This window comes from Triturus cristatus, chromosome 10 (assembly GCF_964204655.1).
Source record: "Triturus cristatus chromosome 10, aTriCri1.1, whole genome shotgun sequence".
In the NCBI taxonomy this organism is placed as follows: Eukaryota; Metazoa; Chordata; class Amphibia; order Caudata; family Salamandridae; genus Triturus; species Triturus cristatus.
The window spans coordinates 872,472,985-872,491,722 of record NC_140593.1 but is presented as its reverse complement, the minus strand read 5'-3'; the positions used below and the strand labels follow the sequence as shown (position 1 = coordinate 872,491,722).

At 45.4% G+C, this 18,738-nt stretch overlaps 1 protein-coding gene across 1 annotated transcript in view; it reads left to right on the top strand.

The window, feature by feature from the left end:
* Positions 1-375: 375 nt before the first annotated feature.
* The window catches only part of LOC146796142 (SCO-spondin-like), a 1,481,201-nt gene continuing 1,462,838 nt past the window's right edge, over positions 376-18,738 (top strand). Inside the window, exons 1-6 of the mRNA XM_085631266.1 lie at positions 376-407; positions 715-924; positions 1,635-1,717; positions 9,993-10,163; positions 10,795-11,039; positions 14,461-14,563. Coding sequence (XP_085487392.1) covers positions 376-407; positions 715-924; positions 1,635-1,717; positions 9,993-10,163; positions 10,795-11,039; positions 14,461-14,563 — 844 coding nt within the window. The remainder of the gene's footprint in view (positions 408-714; positions 925-1,634; positions 1,718-9,992; positions 10,164-10,794; positions 11,040-14,460; positions 14,564-18,738) is intronic.

The following is an 18,738-nucleotide window of genomic DNA, read 5'->3' as shown; positions in this document are numbered from 1 at the left end:
GCAGACTCTATCACTACCTAGGCTGTGGCACTCACTCCCATCACTGACTGCTGAACTTTCTACCTATGCCCAGACTTCAATAAAATCACTCGCACCACCCAGAGTTTGGCATTCACTTCCACCAGCCAATTTGTTGAACTCTAGCTGAAAGCTGAGAGTGTGGCACTCACTCCCACCACCCAGACTGTTTAATTATCTCCCTACGCCCAGACAGCAGCACTTATCTTCACTATCCAGACTGCAAAACTCTCTTTCAACACTCAGACTGTGGAATGTGCCTCAGCCACTCAGACTGTGGAACTCACTTCCATATACCTGATCGTGGAACGCTCACTCACACATTCCAGAGCGAGGAACTCACTTCCAGGACGCAAAATGTGGAAGTCACTCAGAGCACCCGAGCTGTGGTAAACGCACTCCCAACACAAAGATTGTGGAACTCACCCTCGCCACTCAAGCTGTGAAGCTTGCCCACCCATCTGAGTCCGGAGCACTTTTTGGAATTTGTTGAAATCGCGGTCCATGGACTCATAAATATGTACAAAACAAATTCAATGTTGGCAGCGTGGCCATTCCTGTCAATAATTTCACTGCCCGGAAGAGATGTCCATTAGCACACACAAACTATGCCTCCATCTAGTGTGTTTACCCTGCCCCATTGGCAGAGCAGAGTTTGAGCGTGTTTCTCATCCTAGTCGTTGTTTCTTCTTACAGGCGCTGGTGCGACCGGACAGTACAGGTCACCGACGAAGAGATTGTCAACCCACGGCAAGAGCAGCAGGTGCCCTGCGCCAACGTCTACCAGTACAACCTGGAGGGATGGCAGCTGGACCAGGAGAGGATGCGGCAGGTGTACGGGGGGGACACTGGCATAGCCCGATACTATTCAGAGAACAGAGCGTCCTCCATGTGCTACATCTACAAGTAGGTACTGGGGGACCTTGGTGCAGGAGCTTGGGGAAATGTAATGTTGATGTAGTGTGCAATATAGGGTTATCCTACGTTAGCATGACTTCTTGGTATCACAGGGAACAAATGAAATTTACCATTTCCTACCTCCCACAGGCTGTCCCACTAAAAAGCACTTTGGGGAATTCATGGTTTTACAGGCCAATGGCATTTAAGGACAATGGGTTAGCTCTCCAAAGTACAAAGTGCCTTCATGTATAAAACATTCTGGTGATATGTAGCCAAATCCATTGCAGAATTTACACATCAATTTCCCTCTGAGTGTACGAATGTAAAAGGCATGCTTGCCTCTGAGGGAAATTAAATGTGGCCTTTTAGAAGAATTTGGGAAAACAATGTCAAACTACCTAAGAGGCACAAGGAGCGGCCATATTGTCCTTGTTTGTTGGGTCTTTTGAAAGTTGTGTATGCGTAAATTGCATCTAATATTGCCAGTTTCTAGATTATCCTTGGGACAGCCTCTTGAGTAATCCCTTTGTAGTGTGTTTCCGCTTTTACACAGAAGGATTCACTCAACAGGCCAGCGAGACCGTACTCGTGTACTGGGACATATTATGTGTGTGGTCCTGGTGGTCCTCTTTGATTATTTAGCTTTTGGTGTCAGACACTATGTCCACCTCTACTAAAAGACCATGGTTTTAACTGATTTTTTAAATTATGTACAGACCTGAAGATACAAGGCCCAACGTCTGGAACAAAACAGTGAGGGCATGCTGTGAGGGATGGAGTGGGCCACACTGCACAGAAGGTAAGGATAAGGTTGGTCCCAAGTCAATCTCACAATCCCTGATGACACTAGTATTCAGCTTTTCATGCCTGAGGTCATACGGGTGGCTGTAGAGTTTCTTGGTCCAACAGAGTGGGCACATACCATTTTTGTCAATTAACTGATGACGGAATATATGGTCTAGAGATAAGTGGTAAATTACTGAACCAGGAGACAGGAGTACTCATCATCATAACTTTCTCACTCACTCAGTATATATATATCTCCCTCTGCCCCAGATCCTGCATCTGCTAAATTGGCTAACATCCAGTTCCAAACACTTATTAAAAACTAGACTGGATAGGAATCTAAGTTTATTGTGTCTCCTTTCTTGCACTTCGATGTTGATTTTGAGGTCAACACAGAACTAGTTGGAGTCTAACAGTGTTTATGCTGGGATCTGCACGAATGCAGTAAAAAGGCATATAAATATATATAATGTAAGCACTTAGAATACGTAGGATGCAGCCCTAGTATTTCTTGCTTAGTTCAAGTTGTTTATTACTTCGAGGTTTGTTGTAAAACGTTGGGTGTTGTCTTGCGATAACTTCAGAGATTTTCGATATACAGTTAAAATGATACAGGAAACAGAGTAATAGTGGGCGATAAAGTAATACAGGATGCAGAGAAAAACACCATCTGGCATTCCTCAGTAACAGGCCATGGGACCGTCTTTTCAATGTTGTCACTTTTTATCCCAGTTTGAGGTCTTTCATCATTAGATCAATAGAGAAAAATTTAACATTGTCCAGTTCTTAAGCATGAGGGATGTTCATCCACATTATCCCACTAAATAACTGACTTTCGTGGGTGATGAGCCAATATGGTGGGCTCATTAAGGCTCTGTCTCCTCTGACTGTCCGCTTCATTTAGAGATCCCTGCTAGCTTGATATGACATAGTGGCCGTACACCATGTTTTTGTATTTCTGAAACAAACCCCCCAAGTATAAGTAAGTATAAGTGGGGCTAGGGATTATTTTTGAGGACAATAAAACAAATATCTCTGAAACACAAGGCGGGACAACTGAGACACTGCCATTGGAAATGTAGTAATTCAGACACCTTTAAATGAGACAGTAGGACCGTGGGAAAGGTGACCATGGCATCAGCCAGTTTCTCCCAGACAGGGCTGGACTGGGAACTGAAACCGGCCTTGGCAAAGTGCTTGGCCGGCCCTGTGCTGTGGGGGGGGGGAGGGGCAAGGGGGGCACGGAAGCTTGGTGCTGTTTTTGTTGCTGCGGGCTGATATTGCAGCTAAGCTGCAATATCTGCCCCCGGTAATAAACACACCCCGCAGGGTCTAAAACCGCCCCCGTCCTGGTGGCCCCCTGGGGAAATGTCCAGTGCCTGTTACAGCCAGCCCGGCCCTGCTCGCAGATGCCAAGCATTCACTAGTTCGTAAATTAGCTCTGTGGGGTGGCAAAAATACATCACTTCTCAAAAGTGTTATGTTAGCTATATGTTGGTGCTAATTCTAAATAGCAAATTACACACTTTTCATTATGCAGTGCAAATGGAGCAAAACATCATCCCTCATGCATTAAACTATTGCCACCTAATGCGATTTATGTAATCCAGCCCATGCAACTCTGCCAGGACTTGAACCTGTACTAAAGAAATGTTTTTACTTTTGTAACAAACGAAGACAGATCCATTTTCACACAGGCAGGCCGGTTTCAGCAGGGCAGCTCACAGCAGAAGAGTCTAGCAACAACATTCCTTGGGCGGCAGATCAGTACTTGGGCAGCAAAGCAGGTTGGCAGGGCAGGCTTCACAGCTGGGCAGTCCTTCTTCCTGGAAGAGTCCACAGGTCCAGAAGTGATCTGAAGAGTTAGGGTATGAGGGTCAATAATTATACCGGGTGCCCACTCTCAAGTAGAGGAAGATTCTTGAGGTTTCCACCTTCCTAATGTGTCAGGCATCCCCTCCCTTTCCTGGCCCCAGCTTATCTGGGGTCACAAAAGGCTAGTAACAAACCCTTGGTGAGAGTGCTCAGCAGAGCCTTTGTGATGTGCAAGTGTGGTAGGTGACAGCTCCTACCCCTCATAAACTTAGAGTGGCACATCCTGCCAACACCTATCTTCCCCTTGTCTCACTTCCTGGGAACAATACACAAAGACCAGCTACCAGCTGCACCTAGTCATCTGATCCAGGATCAGGCTCCAGGAACCAAATGGTTAGGACAAGAAAATGCCAACTTTCTAAAATTGGCATTTTCAGTATTGTGATTAAAAATCAGACTTTACTATTAAAGAGGGCATTTAATAACAATTCTTTAGCTACCAAACTCGACTTGCCCATCTGCTCCCAATTTCATGTAATCACTTTCTGTAATGTAATAAGGTAACCCAATGTTATCTTACCAGAGAAGTAGGTGTGCAAAGTATGTATGCTGCACTACAAACAGCAATAAAGTGAAAGTACAACACAAAAAAAATCCTACACCAATTTAAAACAATAGAGTGCAATTTTATAAATTATTTGAAAACAAAACAACACAAATCCAATCAGTAGAACTGGACCTATGCAATTTCAAACATTTCAGGGAAATAAAGTGTCTAAAAGCACAAAGTGCCACTTGTGGCTATATGGAAGTGCGAGACCAGGTGAAAGTCAAAAGTTCAGGCCCATCACGATGGTGTGTGGGCCTGATACAGGGACCAGTTTAGTCCCATTGAAAGAGTTACATTCAAAGTCCAGCATGAAGAGTTCTGTTCGCAGTAGTAGGGGCCACGAGGAGCAGGGAGAGCTTTGTGGATGGGCGTTGCTGCAGCTACACATTGGTGGTCATCGCAAGCTGTTGATGCTGTAGAGCGAAGTGCAGATCTCGCATTGCCGGGCGTCGTTGGCGGTCACCGTGGCGTGAAGAGTTAGATTCACTGTAACTTCACATTGGTAGGCAGCAAGATCTTGGGCAAACAAGCCCATTTGCTTTTGCAAAAAGCTTAAAACTTCAGGATTTCTCCTTTTCTTGAGGACAGAGCTCAACCAATGCCACACCAAGTGTCCAGGACCTGAGAGGTACCTCTTGGGGATAAGGCACTCACTCCCGTAGAAGCCAGCAGCTCTAAGGCAGGTCCAGGCAGCAGTTCAGCTGGGCAGTTGCAGGGAGTCTCAACAGCTTGTTATGTCCGTCTAGATCAGAACAGGAGGTCAGCTAGCTGACACTTGGATTCACTTCAGCCTGGAGTGAAAGGTGCAGGTTCAGTCTTCCTCTCAGCAAGAAGGGCAGCAGGCAGTAGAGCAGCAGAGTAGCAGAGTGTCTGCCCTTCTGGCAGCAAAGCAACATAGCAGTCCTTCTTCTGTAGTATCTACAGGTCGAGGAGTATACTCAAGATTTGGGTATGAGGATCCAATATTGATATCTGGTGCCCACTTTGAAGTAGCGGAATTTTCTAGGGAATTTTTCAGGCTTGCTGCATGAACAATGCAGTGGTGACAAGCCCTATTCACTTGCAAGTCGGGCAATGCCCAGCTCTGCCGCACATCCTGCTAGGTGATGACTGATCCAGGCACTTATGAAATGCAATAAGGCAACCTAATGTTATCCAATGGAAGAGGTAGGCCTTGCAGTTTAGAAAAAACGAATTTAAGAGTTTTTCACTACTAGGACATGTAAAAGTTAAATGTTCATGTCCAATGTTTTAAAAACCTTCACCTTGCCCTGTGAGCTATTAAGATCTAACCTAGGGGTGACTTATATCTATTAAAAAGGAAAGTTTGTGACTGGCAAAAGGTTTATTTTGACAAGTCGAATTGCAGTTTAAAAACTGCAGACACATGCTGCAATGGCAGGCCTGAGACATGTTTAAAAGGCTACTTAATTGGGAGGCACAATCGGTGCTGCAGGCCCACTAGAAGCATTTAATTTACAGGCCCTGGGTACATGTAGTAACACATAACGCATCCCCTCACTTGTAAGTATAGTATTTTCTTTTGCTTTCACCTTGTCAATATTTTGACAACTGTGTACCTCCTTCACACACATTTGTACAGAATCACAATTACAACTGAAATCCGAGACCATTACTCTGTGCACTCTGCAGAGAGGCCAAGGATTGGCTAACCGTGTATTGTGAAAACTTTTTTGACCCACTGACAGGCACTGTGAGAAACGTGCGCTGCCTACATCCTCAACTCCAAAGTGCTCAGCAGTGGCCTGTTAAAAATATATGGAGGTGACTCAGTTGAATGTATGCACTATACAAGTGTAATATGATAAACGGAAAAAAAAACAGAAACACAACATCTTGGAAGTAGCACACTATTAGGGATTGCAGTACTAAGTAAAACGTGAAATATAAACCGAAACCAAATCGCTGCCATGAATTACCTAAACCTTTTTACATTCATTGTTCATAAATCAATGAGTGTTTAATGACATGAAGGTTAAGGTCATAAATACAGGGCTGATGGGGACCTGTTTCAATGTCCTTTCTTAATTACTGCCGGTTCGGAGACCCGGAGGTGCCCCGCCCACTTTAAGCCCTGCCTATCAGCTCACTGTCCCAGCTTCCCTGTGGTTATTGAATAGGTAGGTAGAAGGGTCATCTCCTGCAGATTTATTAAAGTATGACAAATCAATGGCTGCCATTGGCTCTTGCCCCATACCTTAGCTTAATCACTGCACAGTACTCGGAGAAAATGAGCACAACACAATTGTGTTGAAGTCTGTGATTGGCGAAATTTGAACTTAAACATGGAAAGAAAAATCAGAAACCTTGACAGTGTTGGGCAGACCCTAAACCGATTTGGCTTACATATGTCCATCCCCCGCAGCCAATCCAAACAAATGGGAAATCGGAAGTGAAATATCCACCTGTTTCTGAGAGGTAAGGAAAAGTATTTAGGAAAGTTTAACAAATCTCTTCCTATATGCATAGAAGTAGAGCTGCTTGGAGCATATCTACCAATCACGTCTCAGCTCATCGATAAATAAGAAAAGCTACTCGGACCACACCTACCAATCATTTCTCAGCTTACATATAGACAAGAAGAGCTGCTGGTGCCAATGGCTGTCAATCGTATTTAAGCTTACAGATAGACATACAGAGCTGCTGGGGATAATACAATCAGATCTCAGACTACAGGTAGACATGAAGAGATGCTGGGGAGCACCACTAATCAGATCTCAGCCTACAGGTAGACATGAAGAGATGCTGGGGAGCACCACTAATCAGATCTCAGCCTACAGGTAGACAGGTAGAGATGCTGGGGAGCACCACTAATCAGATATCAGCCTACAGGTAGACATGCAGAGATGCTGGGGAGCACCACTAATCAGATCTCAGCCTACAGGTAGACATGCAGAGATGCTGGGGAGCACCACTAATCAGATCTCAGCCTACAGGTAGACATGCAGAGATACTGGGAAGCACCATCAATCAGATCTCAGGCTACAGGTAGACAGGTAGAGATGCTGGGGAGCACCACTAATCAGATCTCAGCCTACAGGTAGACAGGTAGAGAAGCTGGGGAGCACCACCAATCATATCTCAGCCTACAGGTAGACAGGTAGAGATGCTGGGGAGCACCACTAATCAGATATCAGCCTACAGGTAGACAGGTAGAGATGCTGGGGAGCACCACTAATCAGATATCAGCCTACAGGTAGACATGCAGAGATGCTGGGGAGCACCACTAATCAGATCTCAGCCTACAGGTAGACATGCAGAGATGCTGGGGAGCACCACTAATCAGATCTCAGCCTACAGGTAGACATGCAGAGATACTGGGAAGCACCATCAATCAGATCTCAGGCTACAGGTAGAAATGCAGAGATGCTGGGGAGCACCACCAATCAGATCTCAGCCTACAGGTAGACAGGTAGAGAAGCTGGGGAGCACCACCAATCATATCTCAGCCTACAAATACACATGTAGAGCTTACAAGCAACAAGCATTGGCAGAGAAACGGGATCTGGGTGAAATATGCTAACATGCTCATGCACGTAATGACAGGCATACACCACTGTGCATTTGTGTATCCATTAGCAACAATGAGCTGAAACAGAAGAAGTGGCAGACCGATTTAAATAGTCCCTTTTGCACTGCAGTTCATGTACTCCATTGGAGGCATGAGGATACACCAAAGCAGCCAGTCACTTTAGGAGAGAGCCATACGCATCTTAGCTGGTCCATAATATGTTTGAAAAAATATCGAGCCAATGGCTGAAAGAGACAGGTTAAAAAGTCAGTGATTGAACTGGGAGGACCAAAAACCCATTGTATCTATATTGGAAACAATAGGTCTGTTTAGACAGCTGTGCTGTCAAACCCAGATCTGAAGAGGCCCAAGGGGGGGTGGAAGCCCCTCCTTTGCAACATTTACACACCAGTTTCCTTCTAAGTATGAGACTGTAAAACGCATGCTGGTTTTCGGTGGATTTAAGTCTGCCCTTTTGAAAGAAGTGTGGCACTATAATGTCAAACTACATGAAGATGCATATTGAGCAGCCATGTTGTCATTAATATTTAGGTTTTGTTCCCCATTTGACTTCTGGGAATCCTAAAGTTTCCGTTCATGTTCTCAGTTTGCTAGCTTATCACCTTGGCAGCCTCTTGAGTAAGCCCTCTGTCATGATATAGTATTTTATTCAAAGAATGGTGCTTTGAACCGGTGTCCTGGACTATTATCTCCTACAATGGACCCCTAGCAGTGTGGTTTGGAATAGAAGACATGCACCCTTGAATATTTTAAGTTGTGGCTGCAGACAGTGTGGCCACTATTGTTAAGAGACCTCGGTTTTAGTACAAATTAAATTCCATTTTCGAAAGTGTTGCCACAAGACATCAGAGCCTTCCAAGTTTATGCTACTTTATCTTCACCTTGTTGTATTTCATTTCTTTACTCTCACTGCATATCACTATACCACACACAGTTGACATATCTCATCTTCCTTGCTCCAATATGACTCTCATGGACACAGTTGTGTATTTTCAGGCATAAGATGCAGCCAGCACTTGATTTTTTGGGCACGTAGGGGCCAATCATCAAAAGCATCAATAAATATAGGAAGTAGCCCTACAGGAGAACCTGAGTGTGTTCTCATACATGCATTTATAAATTGGCCGCAAAACACCCTTCTCCCTATTACCAAAAGCCTAAAGAGGGCACAATCCTTTCTATTTGTATTAAATGTATATGAATATTCTCTGAATATTCCAATTGTATTACCATTTTAGATGTTGTGGAGCCAATTCACAACAGGAGAACATAAAAGAGCACCACAGTTGTACTATTATCCACACTCAAAAATGCCATTGTGAATAGGCTCCGAAATGTCCAGTTCCATGTCACCGGTACGTCCATTGTCTGTACTGGTGAAAAGACTCTCGGCTTGACCGAGATTCTGAATCACAATCAGAGCAGGAGTGTATGGGAAGGTTAACTTTACTCCTGTCTCCTCAGTTCATCACCAAGTCTGGTTCTCCTGTTCTCCTGGGGCAAGTCTCATTGCCAGGTTCATAAACACAAACTCTAGAATCAAGTTGCCCATTTTCAGATGAAATCAGAACTGGATACACTCCTCAGACATGAGATGTTGAACAACATGAGATCTCTGGATCACACCCAAATGCCTTGGTGCTTTCCTACCGGAAGAAGTTCACCTGACTCACCAGCTGGTGCAGGCCAGACTGCCCAAAGTCGTGAATAAATAAACTGGAGATTCTGGGACACTGAGGCAGCCGGCCTGTGTGAAATAAGTGAAGACCGGTGTCTCTGGAGAACCGGTAGGGCTGAGGCCAGCTCTCACATGCCATGTTCTGCCCTGAAAGGCTTGCAGTGCTGAGGGAAAGTAGCTGATGTGACTGTCTCTCTCCCAGCATTAAGCCTGTCTAGAAGGCTACATATTTCTCAGTAGGCCAGTCCACCTCTGGCCCTTCTGCGTGCAAGGCTGTCTTTGTACTTGTAGTTTCTCAGTCCTTACTTTCACCTTAGTTTAAGCCACCACCATTCAGGGCCGGATTGGTCATTCAACCCTCTGGACATTCCCCCGGAGTCATTGGAGGTCGGTTCTTGTAGGCCCAGGGCCGTCACTGGGCCTACAAAAAGTGTCTAAATCTTACTGCGGTTCATTGCTGCAGGCAGAGCAGGGGCAGAATGGAGTTGGAAAAGGGGAAGTGGAAGGGAAGCTCAGTAGGCCCAGTGCTTGGGCGGAATGTTTTTACCAGGGCTGCGTTTGGTCCCACTCGGCCACGCCAACATTCCCACATCACACCACACTGCTCTCCTTCTCTCTTGTTCTCCTCGAAGGTGCCGGCTTCTTGGGACACTGCTACTCCAGCTGGACCTGCCAGGACCTGCCTGGCCAGGGGAACGCCTCTCAGATCAGCATGGAGGAGTGCTGCGCCCACCCCTGGGGCCACAGCTGGAAGAACGTCACTTCCGAGCTCTGCTTCAGCTGCTCCTACGTAGCTCCTACAGGTGAGTGACACAGCATGCATTCACCGGAAACACGGTAATCACAAAGAGGCTGTAGCCTTAATTGTTAAAATTGTTGAGAATGCTAAGAGCCTTGTTTCTCTGCGTGCAGCCTACAAGTCGTAGTTTCTAATCCCACTGCATACACCTGCCCTACAAAATCGAGTGATAATATGGCACCGAATGAGAAGGGGGTTTAAGGGTTATATTTAAAAAGCAGTTAAGTAGTTAAGGTCATTAGTTAGTCGTCTGTGTGAAGAAGTTCTTGCAGCTGGTACGTTAATCCTTTGGAAATTCTTACCACCTTTCACCAGGCTCAGTTGAGGACAAATGTATAAGGCCAGGCAAACTGGCCTTCGAATTTTTCCCTTCTTTCTCTTGTCAGTCTAGGGGCCGTCGTGAACATAGAAAAAAAATGGAAACCAGTCAAGATGTCTCAGTAGTGCGCTGCAACCAAGCTCTGATTGTTCATGTTGACTGATGTGCGCAAGCGATAGAATTCCAGTTGCACCGGAAGCCATTTGCCTTATGAAAAAAACTGCACTGATGAACCATCCTCCCCGTTCTCCTGTTTCCAGTTCCGCGCCTTCGCAGTGCTTTCTCTTTACTCATGACCTCCTCCATTCCTTTCCAGTGGACCTGCCGTCTCCCTTTCTTCTGAAGCCCTACCTTTCCACTGCTCTCATTGGTGCCTCGATGCGGAACCAGAGGCTCTTTGCCACCTGCATGGCCTGGGCCGGCTTCCACTACCGCAGCTTCGACGGGAAGCACTTCCATTTCCATGGGGCCTGCACGTATAACCTGGCCTCTTCCTCGGATGCCACCTGGGCCATCTACGTGTCAAGCGTGCCGTGTGCCCATGCCAGCGGCTGCCCTAAGGTAGGACTGAAATGGTTTGTATTTACTGGATGGAACCACCCTTTCCGAGATGTGTCCGTTTGTCAATTTCTGTTGCCTGGAGACTACAGATGCCCTGCATTGGCTCAAACTTACCGCCCTCCTAGTAATCCACATCCTCTCACAATAGCAGACGCTGGCAGTACTAAGAGCCATATGGCTGGTTCATTATGGGACCTATAGTGAGACGGTCCCAAAGAGCCACTTGATGTACTCGCTTTCTACTCAGAGTCTGGCAGTGAGACCTCAACCAATAGCAACATCTGCTGTAATGATAGACATCCTCAGCCCCACCGTATTACTAGGATTGCAAATGGGGATAAGCATTGCTACCACCACTGGGGTTAAGATGGGAAGAGCACTCAACTCTCCTCTAATCACAATCACTGTACCACAAATATGAATGATCACGTGACACCCCAAGAACAGTGATGAAAACTCAGGATCTAACATCCAAAGTTGACCTGCCCAGTACAGAACCTCTTTATTCTTAACTTACATAGTAACATTATAATGTGGAAGGGGAGGACCACATTATGCGGCAGGGTTGAATAGATTATGCAGCAAGAAAAGGCAAATTATGCGGTGTAATGCGGCACATTTTGTGTTAGTATTACCGCATTATTCTGGCATATTTGCATGTTGACAATTTCTAGTAAATGTTTCACCTCATTAGTACCACTTTGACACCCAAATACAGACATAAGCAACAGAAAGGTGACCAGTCAATCTTTACGAGGGATCTCCGCTGCAACACATGTTGCTGGGGTTTGAGAATCTTTTGACCCGTTTGCGCGAAAAACTAAATCTTTGTTTTGCTGAAATCTGCAGATTATGCACCAGATGGTGGATTTTGTCGGAAATACTGTGCACCCATTTTTGTTATATTATGTTATTACATTTTATGTTAATTTGTAAAGAAAACTACCACCTACGAGGATATCCTGGCACTGAGCAGGTGTGTCTGCCTAACCTTACCCATGGTAGGTTGGTTAACTGAAAAGCCATGTACTCTGCTTCTTGCGGAATTCAAGAAGGGAGGAGGCTCTGGTGTGGAGTGGGCGGTCGTTCTATGCTTTAGGAGCAATGTAATAGAACGCCCGTCCTCCTGATCTGGTTCTGTATATGTGAAGGATGTGTGCGAGGAGGAGTCCTGCGGACCAGAGGTGTCTAGGTGGTTGCTAGAAGCAAATGCAACTGTTTAGTTAGGTTGGGCCTGAGATGTGTAATGCCTGGAATGTATGTGCGAGGAGTTTGATTTGAGGGTGTTTATGTATTGGGAGCCAGTACAGTGCCCTGAGGTGTGTTGCGATGTGAGTTCTGTGGAAGGTCTGATGTTGTTTGTCTTGATAAAGCATCTCCCAGTCACCCCTAACCGAGTACCACATCTGTTATTCTCTCTTGGCACAGCATTATCGTAGACCTTAGTGGGCACCAAGCAGGATGGGTTGAACATTTTGCTGAGGCCAATTTTCCCAGGCGAACACCCGTGGGCTGTTCTTTCATATGAGCGCTGTGATGTCCTGTAGCCTTAGCTCAGGCCTCAGACCCTGGTCCTATTCAGATATGTGGGGTCTGAGAAAGCAGTTACAAAATGGAGGATTTCTACACCAATAGCCTTTAACAGTTGACACCATCCTTTATCTGCGGATCGCATCCTTGAGTTCTTAGCTTAGTAGATGACAGAGCATTCCGCAGAGCAGGGCTATGCAATGCAAAGCCAAGTCTGCCTCAGATGGAGGTGCGTAACACAGGCCCCTGCAACTCTTGCGGCCTAGGTGCCCCCATCCCTTAAGGGGCTTCATTCATCCCAAGGCCACTGAATATCTGTCAGATATCTGAGACTCTGGCTCCTTATCACATTCTGCAGGGGAGGGGCGTTGCATCACTTTGTGTTACGAAACTGCTCAGATGCTGCAGCTCATTGTGAGGTTTGATTTTTACATCAAAGACACAAGTGGAGAACACCACTAACATAGTATAAAGTGGTAGTTTTCTCCAGTAAGGAGGATATATTTAGATTAGATAAGGTGAGGTCCCGAATGAATCACAGTGTTAATTTTATCACTAACTGGTAACATTCGCTATTAACAAACAATGGGCTAGATGCATCAAAACTGTAAATTGCGAATACCTAATTGTGAATTCCTGAGCATCGCAATTAGGTAATTGCAATTTACAATGTTTGAAACCCAAAGAGTTTCAGATAGCGATTCCTAGGGGTTCGCAAATCGCTCCACCTCATTAATATTAATGAGGAGGATCGCAATTTGCAACGCCCTAGGAATCGCAAAAATCACAGGGATGGTGGCCTGCTGAGGTCAGCAGACCACCATGTCCATGATTGCTTTTAAATAAAGCAATCTGTTTTTTTGTAAAGCAGCCTGTTTTCCTTAAAGGAAAACAAGATGCTTTACAAAAAGTAAAATGAAAAGTTTCTTTTCATTTTTTAAGAGTAGGCAGTGGTCCGTGGGAACACTGCCTGCTCTTAAAAAACACTGAAACAAACATTCACAAAAGGGAAGAGATCCCTTGGGGACCCCTTTCCATTTGTGAACGGGTTACCACCTACTTAACGTTTGTGGTAAAATGCAAATGTTTTGCAACTGTATTTCGGTCATGAAACATTCCTACATACCGATGCAATTAGGTATTAGGAAGGGACGCCCTAAACACGCCCCTTCCTAATCGCAAAATAGGGTTTGTTGCATCTGAAAAGCAATTTTTGCATTTGCAAACGGGCCGATAGCGAAGGCAAAAATGCTTGATGCATGTGCCCCAATATGATTTTCATATTTTATTGGTCTTTTTTAAATTCACGAGGAATGCAAAAAAGTGATGGGTGGACTGCTTGAATTAATCTCTACTGCTGGTAATACTTGTGGCCCATCCATGGCCACCGTGCCAGGTCGTTGTTGAATTGTCTTTCTTCGGACGCTCGTGTTTGCATATCAGTTCAGCCATGCATAAGAGACATTATAGTGGTAACTTATTTAGGGTGACAATGCGTCCCGGATTTGATGGGACCATCGAGGTTTTTCAACAGTTGTCCCGGCAGAGTTCCGAAAAATTGCCTTATGTCCCGGTTTTTTGAGAGGGTAAGCTGAAAACAGCGAGAGGCGCTTTTTTTTAGGTGTTCCAAAGCAGGGCTAGTTAGCAGCTGTTATGAATAAACAATTTAATTAACAGGTATGATGCTGGTTTTAAAAATTACATTTTATTTATTTTCTTAGTGCCTCTTCTGTGTGCCTATGAGGATGAGCACTGTCTTTCTTTGCCCCTTTATTGATGTAAAATTGTAGTCCTTCCTCTATGTTTGCGAAATGTTCTGGTTTTTAGGTCGCACGATCTGGTCACCCTACATTTATTAAATCCTGACTCGTTTTTTTTTCTCTCTTTCCAGTCTCTCCGGATTTTGTTAGGTACAGACCTCGTATTGGCTGAAAACAGAGATGTTACGGTGAACGGAGAGCGCGTGCTGGATGGGGAGCCCCACCTTCAGAACGGTAAGGGGTCGTCATTGAGATCAGCTGCGTGGAATCCTCGCAGGTGCAGGTTACGGGTGTCTACATGTGACTGCTGGAAACATGGCTCCGTTATTGTACGCTACAAAAAGGGATACCGGTTTTATGCTATTTAGTTCTTAAAACATTTCTGTCTGTATCCTGCCATATTATGTTTGTTCAGCTTATCACTATTAATCGATTTTTTTGTACAGTGTGAAAACCGAAGTTGCAACTATTATATTTCACATATATTTAAACACGGAATGTGCTGTCGACCTGGAGAGCCACTTGGCATGTGTGTGATAAACTTCCTTAAATATTAGAAAACCACAATCCTATAGAAATCTTAGCATTATAGCAAAAATATGCAAGTGCATCTGCAGTTAATTTAAGATATTTCATCCCTTTTTACCTCCACATGCCTTCATGTTGCAAATATAAGATCTATGACCTAAAATTGACAGCATGGAGACGCTCAGTAGAACAAGCATTTGCAATGCAATAGGTCTCGCATTTATGAGAGTTTGAGCTATTGGCATTGTAAATGGCAATGCCTTTTATTTATGTGTTGTTTTTAAAACAGATAAATAAAAGGCATTGTCATTTACTATGCCAATAGCTTAAACTCTCGCAAATACAAGACCTATTGCATTGCAAATGCGTTCAGTGTTAGGAGAGAGCGTGTCCTGCCTGCAACAGCAGGCAGGACAAAGCTATTTGCGAAAATAGTGCTCAGAGGCTGTAATTAAAGCCTACCGAGCAACAACACAAGTAACAGGAGGTGTCACCATGGGAGGTTACAAAATGAGACAAGGCGGAACTAAGGAGGGACTACTAAGTCTATTGACCAACGAACAGCCACCGTTTAGAGTGGACAATGACACAAGCCAATGAAAAATATAGTCAGAGAGTGGGTGGAGCTTCAAGTCCCTACCTGAATACAGCATGCCTTGCGGAGCAGCGCATGCACTGCCCAAGGTTGACCTAAAAAACAGCATACCAACCATACTTCTGTATATCTCTAACACGTTATTTTGGACCTCTTGATTAATTTTACTCTTAGCTGATGATGGCTTCTTTAAAAATGGCCTTCCCCACCCCTTTAAGGTAGGCTTTGCCATGAACCCTACTCACAAGGCTGGTGTTTAACTCTAATGACCTCCTGCTGCCTGTGCTGAGGCAGTATTAAGCATGATCAGCTGACCTAAAAGGTTTATCAGTTCAAGCTGAAGGACAATTCCTCAAATCGAGATGTCCCATTACCCTACTCCATATGGGTACGGGCAAACGCCTCTAATGCTCAATGAATCTGCACCAGGAAGCACGTGAATGATAAATAGAGCAGGCACATATACAGAGATATGGAAATGAAGGTATGTTCAATATTTCAGTATACATACCTGTGGAACTGTTTGTTCTGCATTTAGCCAATGCCCAAACAGCCTTGCACTATAACATTACAATAAAAAGTGTAAATAAAAAATGTCTGCTGGTCTGGGACTGTAAAGTCAGATTAAACACTGACAAAACAAGAGGACAAACATTGTGAATTCCACTCATCAAAATTACAATTGTGACATTTAGTTGAAAGAGATGATGTCACATGGTCTATTGGTGACACAATCATTTCAATAGTTTGGACGCAAGCGTACTCCAAGCCTAATCTTTGCTGTCGCTCTCCTTTTTTACGACAGTCGCAATGAAGAATTCAAAACCTCTGATCGCACAGACATTCCTGAACATTGTTAAAAATAACTTTAATCAAAAACATACATTTTTTTTCATTTATTCCAAAACTCCTGCTGCTGTTCCATTATGCATGGTGTTACACCGAGATGCAAGGTAGATTAAAAGACAAGTTCTCTTAAAAAAAAAAAAATAGCTCAAATCCCTGCATGAGTACTGTCACATTATAGGGATGGGCTCGCTTATGGTCAGGAAGCAGAGCTGTAATGCTAAGCAGACAGCTCCTGACCTCACATTTCATGAGAAAGGCCTATTTATTACCTTCATCGGTCTGCTTTGTCATCATAGAAATGAGAAATCCCGCTTGAGGAGCATTGTTGCACCCAGGCAATAATGAAGCATGTATTTATACTTTTTAAGCACCCCTCTGTCTCAAAAATAAAAAGAACAAGAAGGCCTTCTGGCAGAATGAAACTAAGAACTCTTGGCTCGATAACATGGTCCCCAGCAGAGAGAGTTGAGAGAAGCAAGTCTTGAAATATATATCAACGGGTTTGAAACTACTGCCATAAGGAGGTTACCGCTGCAGCCATTTGCCTGAAAATATGATGATAGACTCTGCCACAAAAAAATACCTTTTATTTTCCTTAATTTATAGGTTGATATTACAAAAAAAAAACATTTTGCCGGCTCACTATGACAGTTCTGCACTTTTCATACAGACGAATTAGACATGCATCAGAGTTGCTAAGATTTGTCTGGGTGAGATGTGTTTTGCACACGTAGCAGCCGCTCTAAGAAATGGAATTTGCACTATATCCATTAGTGAATGGGGCGAGTAGCAGAAAGCAGAAGCAACAAATAAAGTAATTTGAAACCTCTCTGCAGCTAAGTACTCCGAGTACTCGATAATGACTTTCACTTTTGAAGCAAGCAGAGTTGGACAGCTTCCAACGGCAGTTATTAAACTTAACGTGTTGATTAGTGGTTGCTGGACATTAAACCGTGGCGTTAGTGGCAACACTTAGACACAGAAGTATGCGTCACTGTCAGAAGCGAAGCTCACAAAGCAAACGGGCAGAGCAGCAATATACCCTCTAAGCAAATCTGTGTTGTGACGCAACTATTAACTGAGTATTGTTCATACAGCAGTGGCGTCACTAGGGGGGTGCGGACCGCACCGGGTGACACCATCACATGGGGTGACACGTGACATCAAAATGCAAAATAAAGGGACCCCAGCCCGGCCCGCGGACCAGCCTGCACGGGGGAGCCCCGCGCCCGGAGCCCAGGCAGGGACAGCATGGCATCCAGACTCCCCTACCTCTGCTGCCTGACAGCCTCCAGCCTCCTGCATGGGCACTGGCATGGATGCTGGAGGTCGCTCTCGGTGCCGGAGGGGGCTGTGTTTCTGAGGATGCCCGGCGTGAATGCATCTGGATTTCTTCCTTCCTTCCACTAAGCATGAACGGCCTGAGGTACCCAGGCCGAGGTAGTAGTCGCTGTGCCAATACCAAGATAGTGACATCCGCCAGGTTGGGTCTGCCCTCAGTGGTTACGTGATGATTGATTACTGGCTGTGGCGCCATGGGGGGGAGGGTGTGACCTCACGTCCTTCTCTATAATGCACCACAAATGAGAGCTGCAGTGTCAGCGCGAGACTGCAATGTGGGCAGCTTCCAGCAGACTTGAGGGTATGTGGTTCATGTGGGCGCTAGTGCATTATAATGTAACAACACTTTCAGTGCCCAATGGCTATGGAGATATTTTATTAGGGCGGTGCTGCAAAAAGGGCGGCATTTCAAGATTAGCTGCAGTGTGCACGCTGCTTGCAATACCGCGGGGCAGTACATCCTGCGGGCGAGCCGGGCCCTCTCAGGCTCACCCGACCCTCATCAGCACCGTGACTGGCTGCACGAAACTGCATTAGAAGCCGCGTGGACCCCGCGCGACCCAGGATTACTTGGAGAGGGTTTTGTTCAGGTGTCACAGCCAATGAGAGAAGATGCTGCTGTGGGTGTGGATATTCGGCTCGCTCATAGGTAGGTGGCCCGGCGAGTACCTTTGTGCAAGCGTGGTATACCGGTGAAGTTCCTGTTTTCGGTTCCACAGAGTAAGGATTGCAAACGACCAGTGGCGTCACTAGGGGGGTGCGGGGGGTGCGGACCGCACGTCACCATGAGTTACCGCACCAGGTGACACCAACCCTAGTGACGCCGCTGCCCAAAGTGCTTATCAAGTGGGCACATGAGGAATATTAGTCTGGACAGATTTAGCGTCCCGGCCGCCACTGGATGCAGCCCACAAGGATGATGCAGGGAAATGGACAGTGCACGGCAGACATCCTGTGGTGCACAGATCGTGGTGTTTGAGGGAGCTTTGCATGTGGCCCTTGCTGTGGTCAGTAGAGGCTAGCTGCGACTCATGGGGGATAGACGAGGAGCCTGTAATGCACTACCAAAAGGTAGTTTCACTCTGTAGGAGCATCG